Source organism: Heterostelium album, assembly GCF_000004825.1.
Source record: "Heterostelium album PN500 unplaced genomic scaffold PPL_scaffold10, whole genome shotgun sequence".
Taxonomy (NCBI): Eukaryota; Evosea; class Eumycetozoa; order Acytosteliales; family Acytosteliaceae; genus Heterostelium; species Heterostelium album.
This window is the reverse complement of record NW_008805072.1, coordinates 1,061,155-1,082,862: the sequence shown is the minus strand read 5'-3', so window position 1 is coordinate 1,082,862 and position 21,708 is coordinate 1,061,155. Positions and strand designations below refer to the sequence as shown.

The 21,708-nt window shown below is 30.3% G+C and overlaps 8 protein-coding genes and 1 non-coding gene across 9 annotated transcripts; 4 read left to right on the top strand and 5 right to left on the bottom strand.

Moving 5' to 3' along the window:
- Window positions 1-94: 94 nt before the first annotated feature.
- On the top strand, window positions 95-2,984 carry PPL_12449 (uncharacterized protein; the record flags this gene model as incomplete). The annotated part of the gene is made up of 6 exons (XM_020583180.1): window positions 95-104; window positions 909-1,241; window positions 1,320-1,574; window positions 1,635-1,666; window positions 2,107-2,497; window positions 2,587-2,984. The coding sequence occupies 6 exons, from the start codon at window positions 95-97 to the stop codon at window positions 2,982-2,984; spliced, it is 1,419 nt and encodes a 472-aa protein (XP_020429367.1).
- Window positions 2,985-3,315: 331 nt separating this feature from the next.
- On the bottom strand, window positions 3,316-5,826 carry PPL_12448 (uncharacterized protein; the record flags this gene model as incomplete). The annotated part of the gene is made up of 3 exons (XM_020583179.1): window positions 3,316-3,627; window positions 3,657-5,219; window positions 5,623-5,826. The coding sequence occupies 3 exons, from the start codon at window positions 5,824-5,826 to the stop codon at window positions 3,316-3,318; spliced, it is 2,079 nt and encodes a 692-aa protein (XP_020429366.1).
- A 411-nt stretch (window positions 5,827-6,237) lies between these two features.
- On the bottom strand, window positions 6,238-9,379 carry PPL_12446 (uncharacterized protein; the record flags this gene model as incomplete). Its single annotated transcript, XM_020583178.1, has 5 exons — window positions 6,238-6,635; window positions 6,791-7,366; window positions 7,935-8,049; window positions 8,739-9,071; window positions 9,134-9,379. 5 exons carry the CDS (start codon window positions 9,377-9,379, stop codon window positions 6,238-6,240), a joined length of 1,668 nt encoding a protein of 555 aa, XP_020429365.1.
- On the top strand, window positions 7,920-7,991 carry PPL_12447. Its single transcript has one exon. It is a non-coding gene; the product is annotated as a tRNA-Ala (tRNA).
- Window positions 9,380-9,996: 617 nt separating the features above from the next.
- sglB (pyridoxal phosphate-dependent decarboxylase family protein) lies at window positions 9,997-11,744 on the bottom strand (the record flags this gene model as incomplete). Its single annotated transcript, XM_020583177.1, has 3 exons — window positions 9,997-11,291; window positions 11,372-11,612; window positions 11,685-11,744. The coding sequence occupies 3 exons, from the start codon at window positions 11,742-11,744 to the stop codon at window positions 9,997-9,999; spliced, it is 1,596 nt and encodes a 531-aa protein (XP_020429364.1).
- Window positions 11,745-12,208: 464 nt separating this feature from the next.
- On the top strand, window positions 12,209-14,029 carry PPL_12444 (carboxylesterase/lipase family protein; the record flags this gene model as incomplete). The annotated part of the gene is made up of 5 exons (XM_020583176.1): window positions 12,209-12,224; window positions 12,246-12,373; window positions 12,444-12,542; window positions 12,604-13,502; window positions 13,564-14,029. The coding sequence occupies 5 exons, from the start codon at window positions 12,209-12,211 to the stop codon at window positions 14,027-14,029; spliced, it is 1,608 nt and encodes a 535-aa protein (XP_020429363.1).
- Window positions 14,030-14,090: 61 nt separating this feature from the next.
- PPL_12443 (SANT/Myb-like DNA-binding domain-containing protein) lies at window positions 14,091-15,815 on the bottom strand (the record flags this gene model as incomplete). Its single annotated transcript, XM_020583175.1, has 2 exons — window positions 14,091-14,102; window positions 14,514-15,815. The coding sequence occupies 2 exons, from the start codon at window positions 15,813-15,815 to the stop codon at window positions 14,091-14,093; spliced, it is 1,314 nt and encodes a 437-aa protein (XP_020429362.1).
- Window positions 15,816-17,039: 1,224 nt separating this feature from the next.
- PPL_12442 (uncharacterized protein) lies at window positions 17,040-18,785 on the bottom strand (the record flags this gene model as incomplete). Its single annotated transcript, XM_020583174.1, has 3 exons — window positions 17,040-17,741; window positions 18,557-18,643; window positions 18,735-18,785. 3 exons carry the CDS (start codon window positions 18,783-18,785, stop codon window positions 17,040-17,042), a joined length of 840 nt encoding a protein of 279 aa, XP_020429361.1.
- A 746-nt stretch (window positions 18,786-19,531) lies between these two features.
- Window positions 19,532-21,674, top strand: PPL_12441 (uncharacterized protein; the record flags this gene model as incomplete). Its single annotated transcript, XM_020583173.1, has 5 exons — window positions 19,532-19,555; window positions 19,936-20,106; window positions 20,178-20,615; window positions 20,684-20,851; window positions 20,937-21,674. 5 exons carry the CDS (start codon window positions 19,532-19,534, stop codon window positions 21,672-21,674), a joined length of 1,539 nt encoding a protein of 512 aa, XP_020429360.1.
- Between the last annotated feature and the right edge of the window lie 34 nt (window positions 21,675-21,708).

The window sequence follows — 21,708 nt, the reverse complement described above, 5'->3', positions numbered from 1 at the left end:
TTATTAAAAATAAAAATTTGTTTGCAAAATTTTGTGTGTTCATCTTTGATCATCACCTAAGCCAATTAAGGCAATTGTTTAATTAATCAAAATAATGTTTATAAGTAAATATGAAGAAGATTTTTATTAATAAATCAATCTTTTAAAAGTAATTTAGATTAATAATACAATTGGGTAATATAAATTTTATTAATATTTTTTTGTTTTATTTTTTTTTTCATTGATTCCTAAAATAGTTGTATTACTAAATAACGGTATCTCTAAAAAAAATAAATTTCTTAGATTTACTTTATTTGTTGTTTGATTGGATTTAACCACCAATATTAGTATTTAAATCAATAATTTAATTACTTACAGTTAGCTACAAACCCCACGCCCTAACACTCACACTATGTTGTAAAAACATAATCAATGGTGGTTTAATGTCAACCATGTATTGATCAGAACAAAAACACTTGCAAAGAGATCAAAGTAGCGGGTAAGAAGGAGGTAAGAATGTTAATTTTAAAACAGTCAACTACAAAAAAGAAAGTTAGATCAACTTTGATGTTTTCAATGATAAATTTAGATTTACAAATAAAAACTTTACATCTATTTAAAGTAAAATTAAACATAACCTTTAAGATCATCAAGCTTGATGATTTCAATCAGTAAATTTTTAATATCAAAAACTTATAGTTTTGTTTTATAAAAAAAGAAATAATAATTACCAAATCTTATTATTATTGAACAATTATATTTTACGAATATAAATAAAGATAATAATAATGTATAAATCAAAACTATTTATTTATTTATTTTTAATAAAAAGTTTGTTATTTCGAATTGGATTGGGAAATGGTAGATATTCAATCAAAAATTATTATTATTATTATTATATAATGATTGAAATTATTAACTAATTATAGATTTCCCAATTAATTTTATTCCAAAATGTATTAATGCAAGTCCAGAGAATTTTAATATATGCCAAATCAATGATCGGAATATAACATTTAACATATCAAACATGAAAGAAACCAATTTGGTATTTTATGTACCTGAGTCATCAATTCTTGGATATAATGAAATAAACACCACAGATCCTACAGATCCACACAATTGCAGTAGACCAAGCTCGGAATTTAAATTTGACGCAACTATATCAAGGTTATATAATGTTTATTTTAACAAAGAAGAAGGTCCACCAAAAAGTTGTTTAATACATATTGGCGAGTATTTATGTTCTTATTATTATTCATGTAAGTTTAGTAGTGTTGTAAACGATGAAAAGTATTTTGACTAATTAAATTTATATAAATATATTATTATCATAATAGATAATTATCCAGATCCTAAAAAATATTGTTCTGATTTATGTGATATATTCTATACTGGAGAATGTGCGCAATATTTCGATAAATTCAGATATCTAAATTTTAACGATTCACTACATATACTACCAAGAACCAGGGATGAATGTTACTCAAAGAGTGCAGGTTTAAATAATACTGATTGTCGCAACATTTATCTCCAAGATGGAATTGCTCCTCAAATGGTATATCGAATCAAGTATCCAGGCGGAGTAGTTAGAGGTTATTCGCTTGGATTTGGAATTCTAATAATTTTGATACTCTTTATTTTATCATTATCAGTTGCAATGACATTCCAAAACAATAAACTATCTGTAAATAAATGATTATTAATTATATTTAAATTAAAATTAATATGAAATGTGTCAAAAAAAATCAAAAAAAACCTGTTTGATTGTGGACAGATATAAATATTTAATCAAACCATCATTCAAAAATAAAAAAAGTATAAATAACTTTTTTATTACCACTTTTCATTTCTTTTTTTAAAATATTAATTATTTATCTAAATGTTTATTTATTTATATATATTTATTTATTTATTAATATCTTTACTATTTAGTCGTTAAATTTTATTTTTTTTAGACCTCAAGCTTGTTTTATTTTTTTTAAAAAAATAAAAAAAATAAAGAAAAAAAATTCAAATTTTTTTAGATTTTTTTTTTTTGCTACCTTTCAATTGTATTTGTTGTGTTTAGTTAAGATCTAATAATCATAAAATATAATATAATATATAATAATAAATAAAATATAGATAAATAATAACATGTATAAATTATTTAGTTGTATTGTATTTGTTACAATACTGGTGAATTGTTTAGGTGTATCGACAGCAGCACCCGATTATCTATGTGCGAACGTTAGTGTCATTACAAATTTCAAATACTGTCGTAATCAAAATGCAGCATACAACTACATTCAATTGGATCTTGTAAAACTACAAAAGATAGGTCCACTTTCAGGAGCAGCTGTCGAAGCTATCAAGAATGCACCCTTTGAAAACAACTGTTATCAAGTCGCTGGAAACGTTAGTTTCGACGACTTTGTCGTTGAAGCGATCATTGCTTTGCAATACTATCCAGAGGAAGTCCCACAAAAATGTCCATCTGTAATTGGTACCTATTTATGTTCATCCATGTTTAGATGTAAGTATCTTTTTTTACTTTCTTTTCATTTCTATCTAGTGTAATAACAACATATTGATTAAATATATAATTATCTTATCTAAATATAGATAACTACCCAAATGCACAACCATTTTATAACCAATCATGTTCATCTTTGTATGCCATTGATTCAAAAACACAAAACTATATCTGTCCACAGAATATGACATTGACCGTATCGAATACAGGTGGAGACGACGTTGTGTTCCAACCATTCCCATTCACTTTGAAAGAGTGCGAGAGCTCACCGGAGGTCGCTTCAAATGGTACACTCTTTGCTCAGGGTGCAATTACACTACCAACTGATAATGGCAAAGAATGGAAATGGGTTGGTCCAGTCATTACTTTCGATAAGTATCCAGGTGGTGTCGTCAAAGGTAGCATTCTTGGTTTTGGTTTACTCTTGGCAATTCTCCTCGTTATTGCTACTCTAGGTTTCATCATGAAGCAACAACAAAAGAAATAAGCAAAACAAAACACCCATAAAGTAATATAGAACTGCATCATCATCATCATCATCATTCATTATCACTTGCACAATTGTATTTGTAATAACAATTTTCATCATTTCACATTTATCAACAACCAAACAACAATAAATAAAAGCAACTAAAAACAAAACTAAAACCTTATTCACAGACAGAGTAGTATTTCTAATTTAAATATCATAATGTTAAACACTACTATTATTAAATAATAATAATAATAAGACAGTTTAGATAAGTAAGGATTACAGTAGGTAAAGAATGTATTAACAAATTTTTGTGTATATGTTATATTTATTTGAAATCTTTATATTATTTCTTAGTTGTTTTTTGTCGTTTGGTCTTTGACGTAGTCGTTGTTGTTGTTGTTGAGGTTGTCGATTTTGATTTTGGTGGTGGCGATTGTTGTTGTTTTGAATTGTTTTGTTTCTCTTTTTGAGCACGATCGATAAATTCCTGTATGATCTTGGGGCAGTCACAGTGATCTTCGTATTCCCATGTCGATTCCTCCTGTGAGTAACCCTTCCATAGTATCAGATACTGTTGCTTTCCTCTAAATGTTCTCTCTGCCAATACATCCTGTACCTCATAAAACTCCTCTGTTACTTCATCTTCATTTTCACTCTCATTATTATTATTATTATTATTATTACTATGGAAATCATCATCATCTTCTTCTTTTTTCTTTTTCTTTTCTTATCTACAGTTGTTTGTTTTGATTTTGATTTCTTTTGTTGTTTCTCTAGTTCTTTCTCTGCCTTTCTCTTTTGTCGTTCTGCTTTCTTCTCCTCTGGTGTCAATCGCTTTGGAGTACCGAACGACATTGGTCGTTTCAGTGACTCTACTGCAGCGGCTCTTTTTGGTTTTGATTGATAGGTGTTCTGTGGAGGACTATCCTCTTCTTCCATTTTATCTTGCTCTTCCTCTTCCTCTTCCTCTTCATCTTCCTCTATAATCTTCTTATTCTTTGCGCTTGTTTTTGTAACTTTTTTCTCTTTTTTGCTGGGTGTTTCTGTCACTTTCTTTGGTGGACCTCTTTTCTTTATCGGTTTATTTTTTTCTTCAAATATGTCCTCTTCCTCTTCTTCTTTATCTTCCTCTTCCTCTTCTTTTTCTTTTTCTGACTCTGATTCTGATTCTTCAACCACTACTATTTTCTTGGGTGATTTCTTACTACTGCTCGGTACTTTCCTAAAGTCGTCATCTGAATCCTCACTCTCCTCTTCTTTTTCTTTCTGTTTATTCTGCTTTGGTGATTTTGGTATTGGTATCTTTGGAGATGATGACTTTGGAGTTGGTATCTCTTTCTTTGAAACTATTTCCTCTTCTTCCTCTTCCTCTTCCTCTTCCTCCTCTTCTTCTTCTTCTTCTTCCTCTTCCTCTTCATCCGACTCTGACTCTGACTCTTGTTTCTTTTCTTTATTTGATTTATCTGACTTGTCTGATTCTTCTTCTTTGTTCTTTTCTTTTTCTTGCTCCTCTTCCTCTTCTTCTTCTTCTTCTTCCTCCTCATCATCAGACTCTTCTTTCTTTTCTTCTTTCTTTTCCTTCTCTTTATTGTTGTTCTTTTTATGGTTCATCATATCCTCTTCCTCTTCCTCATCCTCTGATTCTTCTGATTTTTCTTCTGCTTTGAAATCGTCATCATCATCAGATTTAGTCTTTTTGATCGGTGTCTTTTTAGGTGTTGGTTTGAGGGATGGTGCTGGTTTAGAGGTGGCAATCTTTACTGCAGTGGCAGGTATTGGTTTGCTTTTCATTGGTGTAACGAATTTGCTTGGTACTGACAATCTGGCAGGAGGCTTCTTGGCAGTTGGAGGAATATCCACTTTCTTTGCCATTGAGCTTATTGTTGTTGCTGACAAACCTGATTTTCTTCTGGCAAAAACTGATGATGTCGAAGTGGTAGCGTCACCACCACTATGATCACTACTACTACTGCTACTATTACCACCACTATTTTTACCATTTACACTGACAGGTGTCTTTAGACTAGATGAAGACATTGTGCTACTACTGTTACTTGTTGTCGTTTTCTTATTGAATGCTGATGGTGTTGTAGATGCTGATGATGCCGATGTTGAAGTAGTAGTGGTTGTAGTTGTTGTGGTTGTTGTTGGAAATAGAGGAACCGACTTTTTAATACTCTTTGACATCTTGGCTTGAAATAGAGATTGGTCGTATCTTCGTCTTTGAATAGGATCAATTAAAACGTCCTATAGAAATTAATATACAAATAAAATAAATAAATAATCAATATATGTCTGTCTGTGTGTTAACATATATTTAAATTTTTAAGAAGAAGCAATTGAAGACTGTCATTCTTTTCATCAAGTTGCTAGGCAATGAAAAATAAAAATAAAAAATAAAAAAAAGCTTTTGAAAAAAACACAAAGTTTCGCCTGTTCAAATTTAAGCGCCAACAAATAAGCTATGGATTGAACCGTTAGGAATAATACAATTATACAAATATACAAAGATTTGCAAACTATTAATATTGCATTATGCGAAATAAGATTGAGTTTTGTTTGATTGTCGAATGCTCTTGATTGTTTGATTGATTGATCAATGATATGAAATGAATGATCGATTGATATCTATTATTAATATTCTTCTTACTCTGATCTTTTTGATTATATGAAATAGATGACTGTCATCTTGATCTTGATTCTTGTCTGGATGTACTAGTTTTGAGAGTTCGCGAAAACGTTTACTGATGTCTTTTTGTTCACAATGTTCAAACAATTCAAACATCTGATAGTATGTATTGTCTGGTGTGAAAACATTCTTTCTCAGTCTTTCTAGTGTAAACTTATCACTCATAATAATAAATATATATATATATATATTCTTGACTTTGATCTAATTATAGGTTGATCGTTAAATAAAATCTTTTAAAAAACTAAAGTTGATTGTTTTGAAAATGAATTGAAAAAAACGAATCATCTGTGTAAAAAAAAAAAAAATCAAAAATTATGATTAGCAAATTTATCAGAGAAACAGTAAAAAAATTTATCAATTGATCATTAACTGATTTTAGCATATCTTTTGTATATAAGATTAATAAGTACGGACTAAGAATAATTTAGACTTGTGGATATATCTTTATTTTCATAATTGTTGCAGCAAGAATGTGATTACAGCAACAAACTATACACAATTAATGGAAATGATATTACCATGGTAATATGAATAAAGTAGTAAGATCGAGCAAACTACAAAGTTTATTGTTGTTTAAACCATGATTAAATCATAAAATGATGGAATAGCTGAATCGGGCACATTTAAAACGAATTGACTACTAGTTATATTATACCCAATCAATGTTAAACCAGCTGGAAGATGACCTTGGAGATCAACAACCAACATATAGATTGCATTATCATGAGTTGCTCCAGTATAAAAACCAGATTCATATTTTTCCAATATGGTACCAATACTTATTGAACCTGTTGTTGGGTCAAACGTCATAACTGCAGGTAAACAGTAAACTGACTTGTCAGCTGGTATACCATATGTAACTATCGTACCATCTGGCTGTATGATACCATCCGATAATGAAAATCCTGCTGCATCAGGGAATGTTGATGAAAGATCGAGTGTCTTTGTCATTGTTTCACTATTTAAATCCACTGTAAATAAGTAATTACAACCAGACCATTCACCACAATATAATACTGTTGAATCGTCATCTTTAATTGTGATTGTTTTTATCTTTTTCGTAGTTGTTGTTGCTTTCGGCAGTTGATAATAAATCTGGTACTTCCCCATATGATCCAACCCATACATAGGCAACTTGTAAAGTGGGGATCAATTAATATTTGAGAAAATACCAAACTTGGGTCATGGATACCAAATTGAGGTAGTGTTACGCTGAAACCTGTTGGTGATCCGTCTGCCAAATTAAATGTCTGTAATTCTGTAATACCATTTCCTTTTGATAGTACAACAAAGAATTGACTCTGATTCGATGATAATTGAGCGGTCTGCCATATATAGAATGCTGGCCATGATACGACTGGCAAAGTGAATGTTGATATGGTCGATTTTGTTTCTAAATCATAGTGATTCAATGTACAATTATGAAGAGAATTATCTGGCCAAAAATATCCAGAAATGAAAACAATCTTTGGTGGTGTGAATAACAAAGTACTAAATAAAGAAAGTTGTGAGTATGATTCATCAATAACAACAATACTGGCATGACGAGTCAATGGGTTATAAATTGAAACATTTAGTCCCATTGAACCAAAACCTCCAATTAAATAGATTGTTGGGTCAGGTTGAGAGATCTCAACAACAACATTATAATCGGTAATTCTGATTGCTAATGATAATGATGAAAGTGATAATAATAGTAGTACTACAAATAGAATAGATAATTTTATCATTGTGTTATGATAGTGATGAGTTGATTTGTGGTACTTTTTTTACACTGATATTGAATGAAATAAAATGCATTTTGTAAATAGCCTTCAATTTATTATCAGATTTTGTTACTTCCCTCATTTGAATAATTATTCAAAAGAATACTAGTCACCTCACATCCACAAAATATCTGTGTTATTTCATTTTATCGGTTGGATTTTTTTTAAATCAATGAATTGCCCATTATTGGTATAACCTGTGTGCATACGTGTTATTTCATTTATAGGTTGGGTTTTTTTTGTAGACTGGCATTATTTTTGAAAAAGCACACAAAAGCATTCAGTTTATGAGTTAAATAAATTCAACTCTTTGATTTTATTATTGTCGTTGAAAAATACAAATTGTGATAGAGAAGAAGTGAAACACATAGACAAATCTAACTTCTCAAAACAAACGTTCTATCTATACCACTTGTATTTTTAAATGTTTTACATTTTCATATTGAATTTTGACTCAAAATATTATAATTTTATTTAAAAAACATGAAAGGGGAAGTGGTATACATGGTAGAACGCTAGCTTTGCATGCTTGAAAACCGGGATCGATACCCGGCTTCTCCACAAAAAATCTTTTTCCGGAAAACTTTTTACCGCTTGCGGTATAGTAGGAAAAAAAAAGCTAATTTAGATCGATCAAACATGGTATTCCACAACTCTGACCTTCTTCATTTCCAAAAGTATATCTTCAGCTAACCTTATGACTTGTATGTTAATATCAAGACCTTCAATTTGTTGCCTGATCATGGTCAACAAATCATTTATTTTATATAAAAAAAAAACAAAAAAATTACATATGTAAGTTAATTGTTAGAATCAATTTCAATTGAAATACTTGTAAATGGCTATTTTTATCATACTTTAATACAAACTACCAACCTATTTAGAATTACAATAAAAATACATGTTATAACTAGTCTAGTAAACAGTAAATATTTTTTCCTCTTTACCTAACCATTAATGTTAAAATACCACTGTCTCGATCATTCCAACTTAAAATATATTTTTAATTGTATTTTCCGGACATTGAAAATAAACTCTCAAATAAATACACAGTACTATATTAAAATTAATTTAATGCAAAAAAAATAAATGTTGTGTTTTTATTACACTTAATAAATGATTCTTTGTTATTGTTATTTTTTATAAAATGAAGATTTTCTTGAACAAAAAGATAGAACAAAGATAATAAAACTGAATCTATATAATGATAATTTAAACGATTGGTTGATTTACAAATGGTTGGTTTTTTTTTTTTTTTTTTTGTTGCAACAAATAATTAGAGTTGATTGTTTTTTTTTTATATTATACAAGATTTGCAAAGTATAAAATGCAATAAATGACAACAAAGAACAAAGTGATTTCAGCAGATATGATGAGATTGTTGAGTTGTTGTTGTTGTACTTGTTGATTCTGAATGGTGGAGACATCTTTTGATAGTTCGTCCTCAGAGACACCGAGCGTTCTCATGATCTTTGACGAAGATGGATCGCAACCCATCATAGTCAACGCTTTCTTCAATGCTCTCTTGTTTGAAATGACGATACTCTCTCTGAATCTCTTGATCTTTTTCTCTCTCAATTCCGATTCTTCCTGTTCTGCCTCTGTTATAGTATCTTCGTCTACACCCAATATATCCATTAACTATTTATTTAAATAGATAATAATAAATTAGTATATTAAGCTATTATATAATCATCTGTTACAGTTGCAATAAACTCTTTCATTACCTTTTCTTTAGATAAATTTAAACCTAGTGTCGACTGTGCCTTTCTAGTATCTCTTCTGTTGATTGGTATTCTATCTTTAACTATCTGTTGACTGTTTGCTTCTTGAACTTGTTTTAATTCTTCATCGCCGATACCCAATGTCTTTTTAACTTTATCTTCCGATGGGTTAAAGTCACCCAAAACATCCATAACCTTCTTTATACTCTCAGGTCGAGGTGCCATTTTTTTTTATCAAATTATTCTACTAATAATACTATTCTCTATCTTTCTATCTACTATCTATCTATATATCTACTAAACTTAGTATTAAACTTTACAATTCTCTAAATCTATCTATTATTATTTAACAAACTAACAAAAATAATAAAAATAATAATAATAAAAACTATTTATATACAAACTAACTAAACTAACTAATATACTATACTATCTATTCTAATTTTAACTATTTACTGTCTAACTATGTTACTTCTATAGTGAATTTATCGAATTAAAAAAAAAAAAAAACTAAACTTGTCTAAACTTTTAATAATAATAATAATAAAAAAACTATTACTAATTTAATATATCTAACTTATATCTTATATCTTATATATCTTATATAAACAAAAAAAACTATCTACAAAGAAATCAAACTCTCTATTATTTATAATTATGATAAAATTAATTGAACAAATTTAAATTTTTTTTGAACAATAATTTTTTTTTTTGGTTTTTTTTTTGCAAAAAAACCATGTTATACTTGAAGTGGAGATCCGATCAGATCTAAACAACAACAACAATTTTTTTTGTCTTTAAAGTGCATCTCGTTTTTTGATTAGCGTTTTATTGGATTCTTGTTAATTTTGTTTTGCAAAATTGGGTTGTTGTTCTGCGGTTCTTGATGGCGCTGAATAGGTTTTAGCCAAGAAACACTTTAAAAAGTCATCGGCAATGTTATCGAGTGGAATATTTGCAATTCCACTGTACATGGCAGCCGATCCTTTGTTTATATATTGTTTTGGATCTTTAGCGACGGTCTCATAGCACTGACGGAGATCTGCGATAAGCTCGTCTTGCTTACCGACGTGGCTCTGCATGAGAGTGAGATGCACGGCATTCGGCTTGTGAGTACGCTCCAACTTCCAACCGAGTTTGGTATTGGATTGCATGAGATCGGCAATGCAATGTACGTTCACCTCTGGATTCTCACTGACGAAAGCGAGTGCGCACATCACTGGATTACCAATCACGCGTAATCCATCGATCGAGTTGATTCCCTCCCTGATTGCTCTGGCTGTCACCATAATTCTAGCGGTGATCTCTTTGTAGTTGTTTTCACCGTGTGCCACCAGCGATGTCCAAGCGGCGGCAATCGGACCGCCACCACGGGTACCGAGCATCGATGGCGATACAAACAATCCACCTGGCCATCCAACATACGGCATGAATTGATACATTCGATAGCTGTCATTAATGAATGACAATACCGACGATCCTTTGGTGCAGTAGCCAAATTTGTGAATGTCAGCAGAGATTGAAGTGACACCTGGCACTCTAAAGTCGAAAGGCGGAACTTCAAATCCTAGCTTCTCCATGAAAGGCAAGAACAATCCACCGAAACAACTGTCGACATGCAATGGAAGTTTGTATTTCAATGCGAGTCGACCCATTTCCTGAATGGGATCCATCAAACCATGTGGGTATTGCGGTGCCGATCCAACCAACAAAATAGTATTTCTATTGATAGTCTTTTCAAATGCACGCATATCGACTTGGCAGTCGCCCACCAACGGAACATATCTCAACTTGACTTGGAAGTATCGACCTGCTTTTTCCAGAGCAGGATGTGCAGTAATAGGCAAGACAACCTCTGGCTCCGTTATATTGTAGAGATCGAACGCTCTATCACGATAGGTCTTAATAGCCATCAACAAACTCTCCGTTCCACCGCTGGTCATAGTTCCTCTTGCCGATTCACCACCATTCAACAAATTGATAATCATCTGCACCACTTCAACCTCCATTCTTCTCAAACTTTGAAAAGCAGTTGGATTCAAAGCATTCAAATGGACAAACATATTCTGTGCTTCGACAATGATTTTCTCTTGTCTTTCCAATGTTGGATAAACATATGCAAATAGTTTTCCTTGTTCTAAAAAAAATAAAATAAATAGTTGTTAACAAGCTATTTTGAATTCTCCAAATTAGCGTACGCTAATAGATTATATTTACTTGTATCAACATCTGATTTTTGTAATAATCCAAGTCTTCTAAGGATTTCATCATCTGATAATCCTTCGTTGGGAAGTTCCAATTGGAGTGGTAGACCTTCGATGGGTGGAAACGATTCTGTAATTACTTGGTTCACTTGATTTTCAATGTCGTCTTTAATCTTTTGGTGGAAAGAAGGTGCCAACCACTTTGACCATTTCCAAACCAATGACTTTATATCTTTCAATTCATACTTGGAGATCTGTTTCAAAGAGTATCCCAGTGCAATCAACACAACTATATGTTCAACTAATCTTGTTCTTGAATGATTTACTACATATTTATCAATTGATTTAATAAACTCTAAAATATGTTCACCGTTATGATTATTCATCTTGTTAATTGTATTTTGTATTCACAAATTAAATAGAATAAATTGAAAGATGCAATCTTATGATACTTTGGTCCAAAGTTTTTTTTTTTTTATTGCGAATAAAAGTAGTTTGATATTTTTCATAAGAAGAATCTTCCCGAAAGGATTTTTTTTATGTATATCATGATACATTGATTCTCCTTTGAAAATTTAATAAAAAATATTTTATTTTTTTTAAATTAAAGATTGATTTTATAAAAGTGCTCAATTTTATTCCAAATATCTAGATATTTTTGTAAATTTTGATACATCAAAGAACAGAAAAAAAAAGTAATCAAAATTTCGGCTCAATTGCAATTTTTTTGTTTTTTTTGATTTACTTTTTCATCCTAAAATATCTTGTTCATTTTGAGTGATCCTTTATTAATTGTGCTAATTGATCCAAAATTTCATCATTTTAGAATTTTTTTTAGTAGAACCACAAAATGAATAATTCTATTTGTATATTATTTATCATTGTAGGTTTGCTACAATACACCAATGCATTCGATTTTATGAGTGTTTCAGATCTTGATGATACTGTACAAGCACAGACTACAGGAGGTTTAATTCAAGGTCTTAGATATGATGACTATGCTGTATTCTATGGTGTAAGTTTAAATCGAAAAAAATTAAATCTTTAAGAAATATTTCTAATCTTTGTTTTTTTTTTTTTTTCAGATTCCATTTGCTGCTCCACCAGTAGGTCCAGCCCGTTGGCAACCACCAACCGATCCCGAATCATGGCAACCAAAAGTTTTAGATGCTAGATACCCACAAGTAAGAATTGACAAAACACTTTTTTATTTATTAAATGTTCTAATTTTTTTTTTATATAAAGTTTGGATGTCCACAAAACTGTGAATTACCACCAGGTACTTGTCCAACCAATACCAGTGAAAATTGTTTATATTTAAATGTCTTTGTACCAATTAGTGCTTTGCCATTGGGTCCAAACGATGCCACTCGTCCAGTTATGGCTTTCTTACCAGGTGGTCGTTTCGAACAAGGTGCTGCTGCCACTGTTTTGTACAATGCAAGAACAATGGTAAATAGCTCCGATGCTATTGTTGTCACAATCAACTATCGTCTCGGTGTTTTAGGTTTCCTCATTACCGATGAATTCAGTGGAAACTATGGATTCCTCGACCAACGTCAAGCTCTCATGTGGATTCAAAACAACATTGCCTACTTTGGTGGTGACCGTACTCGTGTCACTCTCTGTGGTCAATCTGCTGGTGCCACCAGTATTGCTGCCCATATTACTTCGCCATTGTCTTTCGGATTGTTCCACCAAGCCATCTCTGAATCCAATCCATACCTTCTTGATTTGAAGACCAGAGAAATTGAGACCAAGAACAGTATGAACTTTGCCAAAGCAGTAGGTTGTCCAACTGCCGATGCCAGTTGTCTCTACCAATTGACACCAGAGGAAATCATTCAAGGTCAAATCAAAGCACAAAACGAAATCGATATATTGATCCCATTGGCCTTGTTCTTGCCATGGACACCAACCGTTGATGGTACCGAGATTTTCGACCAACCAATCAATCTCATCAAACAAGGTAAATTCTATGAAATCCCAATGATAGTAGGAACATGTATGGAAGAAGCACTTCTCTTCATTTACCAAGCTGCCAACAAGAGTATCTCCAAGTTTGAATATGAAATAGGTATGGATGGATTATTCTTGAATCTCGATGATGCCAAACAAGTAATTGCTCAATATCCACCAATTAGGTAATTATAATACTATAAAATTATTAGTATCGATGAAATATTAATTATTTTTTATTAATAGTGGAGATAATCGTCCAGTTTTATCAGTTATTGGAACTGATTATATCTTTGTTTGTCCAAACAGAAATATGACAAGATACTTGAGTAGATCTGAAACAATTTACACCTATCAATTCCAACATGTATTGTCATTTGATGCATGGGGTCCATTATATCCTAACTGTGTTGGTCATGTATGTCATGGATCTGAACTTCCATTTGTCTTTAATAGCGCCAGTCTCGGTGGATACACTTTTACTCCAGATGAACAAACACTTGCCTATGCTATGAACAACTATTGGATGAACTTTGTAGTCAATGGAAATCCAAATATTGGTTTACCAGTTCCAACTCAATGGCCAACATTCAACGAAACAGGTGACCAAACTTTGATTTTCCAAGCTCCAACTCCATACGTCGAAAGTGGTTTGCTCAGCCAAAAGTGTGATTTCTGGGATTCCATGGGTTACGATAATCCCGTTAGATAAATTGGGATTATTAGAAATTTGAAATCCAAAAATAAAGAAATTTTGTTATTAATATTTTATTTTAATGTAAATTCTTATTTTATCATTATATTTAGATAATTATAATAAATAAAACAAAAAAAAGTAATAATTTATTCATTCAGATAAAGTTATAATAATTTAAAAGTATTTTTTGATTTTATATAAATCAATTTATTTTGTTTTGGTGTTTTTAATTGTTTAGACTCAATTTGGAGTTTTGAGAGTTTGATTCTATGGATTATCTAGGGATTATTTCTTTTTTTGGTTGTTTATATATGAAATCATCGGAATTGTTTGTTTCGTTGGATGAAGATCTATATCCAAAATTGTAAGCATTGGAATTTAGTGAATGTATTTGTTGTTGTCTGGAAAATGAGTGGTTTAAAAATGTGGAATCAATTCTGTTGGATATGGGTGTTGATGGTACCATGGAAAGGGATGATTGGTACGAAGGTGATGTTACTGTGGTTGAAGGTGAAATTGGAGTAAATGTTGCAAGTGGTGATCTCGAGGAAGGGTCATACTGGTTGTTCGAAACAACTGGCGATGGGTTACCTCTGATGATCTCGATTTTCGATTCTCTCCTCATTGGTGAATGAGATGGGTATGGTTGGTGTTGAAGTTGATGAGAATAGGAATCGTAGTCTCTTCGCATTTTTTTTTCATCCATGGTTGGTGAAGACGTTAAAATTGTTTTCTCTGGACTCTGATTGATAGAGTGAGTGTTTGGCGATGAATGGTTGGCGTTGGCGTTTGACGAGGAACTGGACGACGAAGACGAAGAAGACGAAGAAGAAGTGGAGGAACTAGATGTCCATTTATTCATGAGTCTCATGTATTTCTTTCTTGTAGATGTGACAGTACGTCCTAGCTCGTTAGCAATGATTCGCCATCGATTTTCAGATTCTTTTGATTTAAAAGATTGTGGATCCAGCTGAAGTACAAGCTCTAGAAGATGACAACATTCCTCCTGAGACCAAAGCTTACGAGAAGTCACTGGGATTTCATTGTATTTCAAGAGTGCTTGGTTGGAAATGGATTTGTAGTGGAGGGTTTGCTCGTCATCAGAGTCTTGATCGTATTCACTGGAACTGGATTCCCTGATGCTATGTACCAAGGTTTCAATTGGAGATGATGTAGAGGTAAGTCTCATTATCATTTGATGCTTATTTAATTTATTATTATTATTGTTGTTGTTGTTGTTATTGTTATTGATACTATTTCCAGAAGATGTTAAGGATATTGGTTGTTGTTTTAGTGGAGTAGAAGGTAAAGATATGGAATTGTTGTTTGGCTGTTGAGCTATTAATGGTGAATGTGGTTTATTGTTAGAAGAAGAAAAAGAAGAAGATGTTGTTGAAGATGGTGGCGGGATGGGTAATAGCTCCAGACTGCTACTACTCTTATTTAATGTTGGATTATTAAAAAAGTTATTTGCCAAAATAGTGAAATCAGAGTCATCATGGTGATAGAATTTTCTTGATTGTGTTGGTGAATTTGGATGTGAATGTTGTGGTGAACTAGAGTTTGTATGTTGGATTGGTGAAGAATTTGATTTATATGCAATGGAATGGTTTAGAGATACATCGATAAGATCACTCATTGATGATGTTGATTTGTTAAGTGGTATTTTTATGGTATTAAAATGTGAAACATTGTTGTTGTTGTTGTTGTTGGAATATTTAGAAACTTCTATATCATCATCTTTGCTTTGACTGCAAAGCAATTCACGAATCTTCATACGGTCAGATTCTATTGATAACATTTTAACATTTTATTTTTTTAATTATATAATTAAAAAAATAAATTTAAAGATTATAACAAGAGTGTATATAAATAAATAAATAAAAGATAGAAATAAATGGAATAGAGATATAATAATAGATAGTTGATTTATGATTAGAATATTTTGATCTAAAACAGTTTTATAAAGTTTGGTTTAAAATGGTTGGTGGATAGTTTGATTATTGATTGATTGATTGATTTTAGTGAATTTAAATTAAATAGGTGTTTTAGCTAACAAATGATATAAGAAAAACAATTAAAGATAGAGAATATTGTTTGGCTGAATTTATTTTGTTGATGTTTTGGTTGGTGGTGTAGGTTTTAGTCTTTTCAAGTTGAATAGTGGAGGCTAGATAGTTAAATTGTAGTGAGTGAGAGGAGCTGTAGCTGTATAGATCTACTACATAGCTAGAGAGAGTGAAATCTGTCTTTGTTGTGTTGTTGTTTTGTTGTTGTTTGATCAGAAAGTAAATTCAAAATGATTATTTGGTTTTTGGTTGACACCAACCTAATGATTGGGTTTTTGAGTGTGGTGTGCGATAACTCTTTGAATCATACTTAGAATCTAGACAATTAACGGGTTGCTAAGAGACAGCTGCATTTGAAACATTACCAATAATATACAAAAAGCAAAAAACCAACCACACCACTCATAGATCAATCACACTCTAACCCCACACCCCTTGGCACCACCCCACACATTCTACCGATAAAAAATACCACAATGATATCATTTCATAAAAAAACCCAATGTGGCTCAACAACGATTTAAAATGATTGTGTGGTTTTTTTTTTTTTTGTGTGTGGGTGAGGTTTATTTTGCTCCAATTCATTAATTTGATATAAAATTAATTTATTTGTTTATTTTTATTCTAAATTTTGATGGACTGTCCATAAAACATCCTCCAAAAATGTAATTTTTTTTTTTGATCGGGTTGTTTGCAAAATTTGGTGAAACCAGTGGATCAAAGAATGAAAAGTCGTGACCTTCACCAAAATTAAAAAAAAAAAAACCAAATCAGGATTGAAAAAAAAATGATCAAAAAAAAAAAAAAAAAAAAAGAAAAGTTTATAAAAAAAAAAAAAGTAAATAATAAAAAAAAAAAAGAATAGTTATTTTTTGTTATATTTGATTTTATAAAGGTTTTTTATTTACATTCTTTTAAACAAAGTTTAAAAGTTTTTTATAATATTTGATTTTTAATTAATAAATGTAACCATAATAATTATCATATTGATGTTGATATGGGTGTGAGGTTGGTGGCACAATACCAGAATATTGATTATAAAGTTGTTGTTGGTGTTGATAGTGTTGTTCCATTGAACTGTATACAGGGTATTGACTATTGAATTTGGAATAAGGATGATAGGAAGATGGGTGATGATTAAGTTGTTGTTGTGTTGAAATTTGTGATGGTGGTGAGCGTGGTGAACGTGGTGATTGAGATTTAGGTGATAAAGGTTGTTGTTGTTGTGCAGGTTGCTGGTACATTCTCTGGTATTGGCTATATCTCTGGTATTCATAATATTTGTTGGTGTTTGTTTTATATGATGCTGATGCTGATGAACTACTGCTTCCACTGGAAGAAGAAGTAGAAGAGTTGGAGTGTATAGTTGTTTGTTTGTCGTTGGTTGTAAGTTTGATTGGTGGAGGTGCATTACCAGTATATAAAGAACTCACCATAGTGGGAGATCTTTTATATGATGATTGATGTGAATCAACAGACTTTTTGCTCTTGGAGACAAATGTTGAGTTTGAAAGCGAGGGTGATATGTTATCTTCATTTACCATAAAACTAATGGTTAATTTATTCATCTTTAAAGAAAATAACATGAAATAAGAAGAAGAAGAAGAAGAAGCAGAAGAAATGAGATATGTTAATATTAAAACATTTTTGAAATAAATCTATTTAGATTTGATTACTTTTTTTATTTGTTTAAATAATTTGAAAACTTTAAAAGTTTTTTGTATATAAAATTTATTTATATTTTAACAGATGTATATGATAGTTAGTTAACTATTATTTGTTGTATTTTAATAGAAATAAGTTTGGAAATAATTTGTTAGGAATTATAATGTGATTGATGATGTTGGTCAATAAATAAATAAACAAACAATAGCAAGCGAAATACTACTTTCAGGAAACACGACAAAAACAACGGTTAAATAGTTATTTAAATTTGAGTTAAACTGCCATCAATTGTTGGTTAGATTCCAAATATTGGGCTGTTGTCCTCAAAATCATTTGTAAATTGATTGCTCCCACCCAACTTGTGATCTCATATCATGAGATTATCATCAATGAATTATGATTTTTCTCTATAAATCGGTGGATTCATTTGGTGATCAGTAAACATAGTTTTTTTTAATCAAAAGAGGTAAAAAAATTTTAAATTCTTTTTCAAATTTTTTTATTTTGTTTCATCAGCTGATTTTGTGGTGTTCAGTCGATCACTCACACACAATCATTTGAAACAAACCCCACACCCACACACATTCAAAAACACACTCACACTCTCTCTAATGTAATTTTATTTTGATTGACATCCCCACACTCCAGTGTTCTATTAAATATCATTACCATCCCCTATAGCACTCAATCTTTGCATTCTACTTAAAATTCGCTCTCGAAAAGCACCTCAGGTGCCCTCCCAACAACCTACAATTCATAAACCACAGCCGCCTATGAATCTTAAACTTTAGATCGATGTGACACTGACCATTAGGAGTGTTTTTTCTCTTTTTTGCTGCAATGAACCAATATCTTGTTTTTGCTTTGATTGTCTTAAACAAATACAAAGTTTGGGCTAAACTCAATAAAACAATTCATTTACAAACACCACTAAACATCCATTGTGTTTGTTGCTTACAAACAATTTAATTCTCATAATCAAATACCCATAAAACGCCCATAAACATCATTGTTTTTACCTCTTTACGAAAAGACATTTTTCATCTATGTAAATTGGTTATTTTGTATCAAATTAATTTTAGTTTTATTCAATCCATACTATTATTCCACTAACGGTCTAGTTTCAGCTCCTATCTCATTCATACATTACATTTATAACCATGTTTTTGGCGGTATTAACTGTTTCTTGTGGATGTATTTGATTCATTTATAATTTTTTTTAACGGGATTTCTAATGTTTTAAACGGATCAAACCTTAAAAATACAATTTAGAAAATGGTTTCAATTTGAGCGCTATTCAGTTGAAACATTTGTTGTTCAATTCAAGCAGCATTGAAATTCCAGTTTTACAAGTGAGAATTTTAGGTGAGAAACAATTCTCTAAAATTAACATCACTTATCTTATTTGATTTATATTAAATTTTTAACAAAATACCATTTAATAAAAAATTTTGATAGTTTTTCAAAAAGTAATTAATATACCAAATGATAGAAAAAAAAAATCTTTATCATTCCTCTAACAAAACAAAGAAAACGATAAAGGAGAACTATTTTGAGGTACCAATTAATATTGTAATAAAAAACAGTTCACCAAAAACAAACAAATAATTTTATTCTATATTATTACGCAAATCAAAATTAAAAATCTTTTTTATTTTTATTTTTCGTCTTATTAGGTCTCTAAAATAGAACACCAAATAGTTTGATCAAAAAAGAAGTTTGTTAATTCTGATCAAGAGAGATTTTACTATAAAACATTTTTTTACCAAAAAAAGTAAAAAAAATGGACTCTAACATCATTTTTGATGTGTGGTTTGGATAAACCTCATTTTTTTTTTGGCAGGTTGTTTGGGATTTTTATTTTTTTTTACTTTATATGGTAAAACCCTTTTTAGTTCTATTAATCATTAATAGAATCACTAAAATATATATTTCGAAAAAAAAAAAAAAACAATATTGTTCATATTGAAATTGGCTCTTGGATACCCACCACATTGAAAAATAAATAAAACTAATAGATATTGATCAAATACGCTGTTGTGATGTACTCTTGATTTTAAAAACCATTCAATATTTATTACTACGGAATAATTTAATAATAATAATAAGTTATTCTAGATTTATATCATATAAAATTTTCTTTTTTTATATATGTCTTTTGTGTTGGTTTTTTTTTCATTTTATTAGTATGATATGACAATGACTCAGAATCAAAAAATTACATCCAATCAAGATCAGTTCTCAAACCAATATCATACACCAAACAACAACAATCAGTCAAATCCTTATGATAAACCACCAACACCTCAGAACTGGAACATTCCATATTTATATCAATATCAATTGGCCGATCCAATAGTATATCCTTATATATCATTGAACAACAATGATAAATCTCAATATTCGTAAGATTTCATTTTTCCTTTAAGTTATTTTATTTATATATTGATTTAATTGAATGTTTAAGATTAAATATATATATACTTCATTATCTTATGACATATTATCCAGTGGTAGGACAATTTTTCAAAATATCAGCCAACTTTTATGGAGGTGTAGATCCATCGATGAACCTACTTCAATGGTGGGAAGTGTTTTCACCAAAGTTTGTTTGCAATTCAAATAAAGAGACTAGAAATGAAGTAGCTTATCTTAAACAAATCAATGAGACAAACAAAAAACAAAAAGAATTTATTAAAACATTCAATGACCATAAGGATATCGTTACCCAAAATCCAGTTTCTAAACCACAACCTCTTAAATTTCATAATGAGTCACCTCCTAGTTTTCAATCCAACAATACCAACAAACATAATAATAACAATGACAACACTTCTAAATCAACAACATTTATACAAGTAAACAAAGTAAATATATTAATATATATATTTTAAATATAAACTACTTAATTTTAATTATTTCTATTTTAAAATAGAAGGTAAATCTATCAAATATAGAATATAAACATCATTCTGTGAAAAGAGAAAATGGGGTTTCTCCAAACATGAATGGTTTATATAAGAAGCACAAAGGAGGACTATTAAAGAAAAAGAAGAAATTCTCTCTAGATGATGAAGATGATGAAGAAATAGATAACTATTCGGTAATAATTATTTATATATTTAAATCATTTTAAATTAAATTATTAATTCTTTTAAAATATTTATTTAACATAAAAAATAAAATAGTCACCAATGTCTTCTCCTAATTCATTACCACCAAGTCCAACTCAAACACAAACACCATCTTCAAAAATAACAACAAATATAAACACAAACACAAACACAATTGTAAATAATTTTAGTATTAAAAACCTTTATACCAATAGTAAAGATCAGAAAAACAGTATTATCAATAGTAATAATATTACCCCTGATAGGAGACAAATATTTTCCAATTTTCTAGAAAAGATGACAAACAATTCACAATCAACCATACAATTGAGTATGAGTAGCTCCGAATCCATCATCGAAACACCGGAAATGGAGATGAACTCAAATTTTCATATTCAATTTCCTATCTATAAATCAAAAGAGTTTAATCCACTTCCAAAACTGTCATATGGTCTACCTATAAATAATATATCAGATCCATCCAAAGACTTAAACTATGGCTCCCCAGATAACAACAGTACCATTGACATACCAAATACCATTGAACTATCTTCAAATAGATATATCCAATCAATGTCCAATCAATTTCAACAACAACAACAACAACAACAACAACAACAACAACAACCTACATATCAATATCATACATACCCAACTCAACAATCAATTCTTCAACACAATCAACAATTATTATTACAACAACAACATCATCACCAACAATATCAACAATATATGTTACAACATCAAAACCATATGATGAACCAACAATTACCAACACCACCTCATTTAATACCATCAAATATCCAACAATAATAAAATAAATAACAAAATAATTATCAAAAAAGTT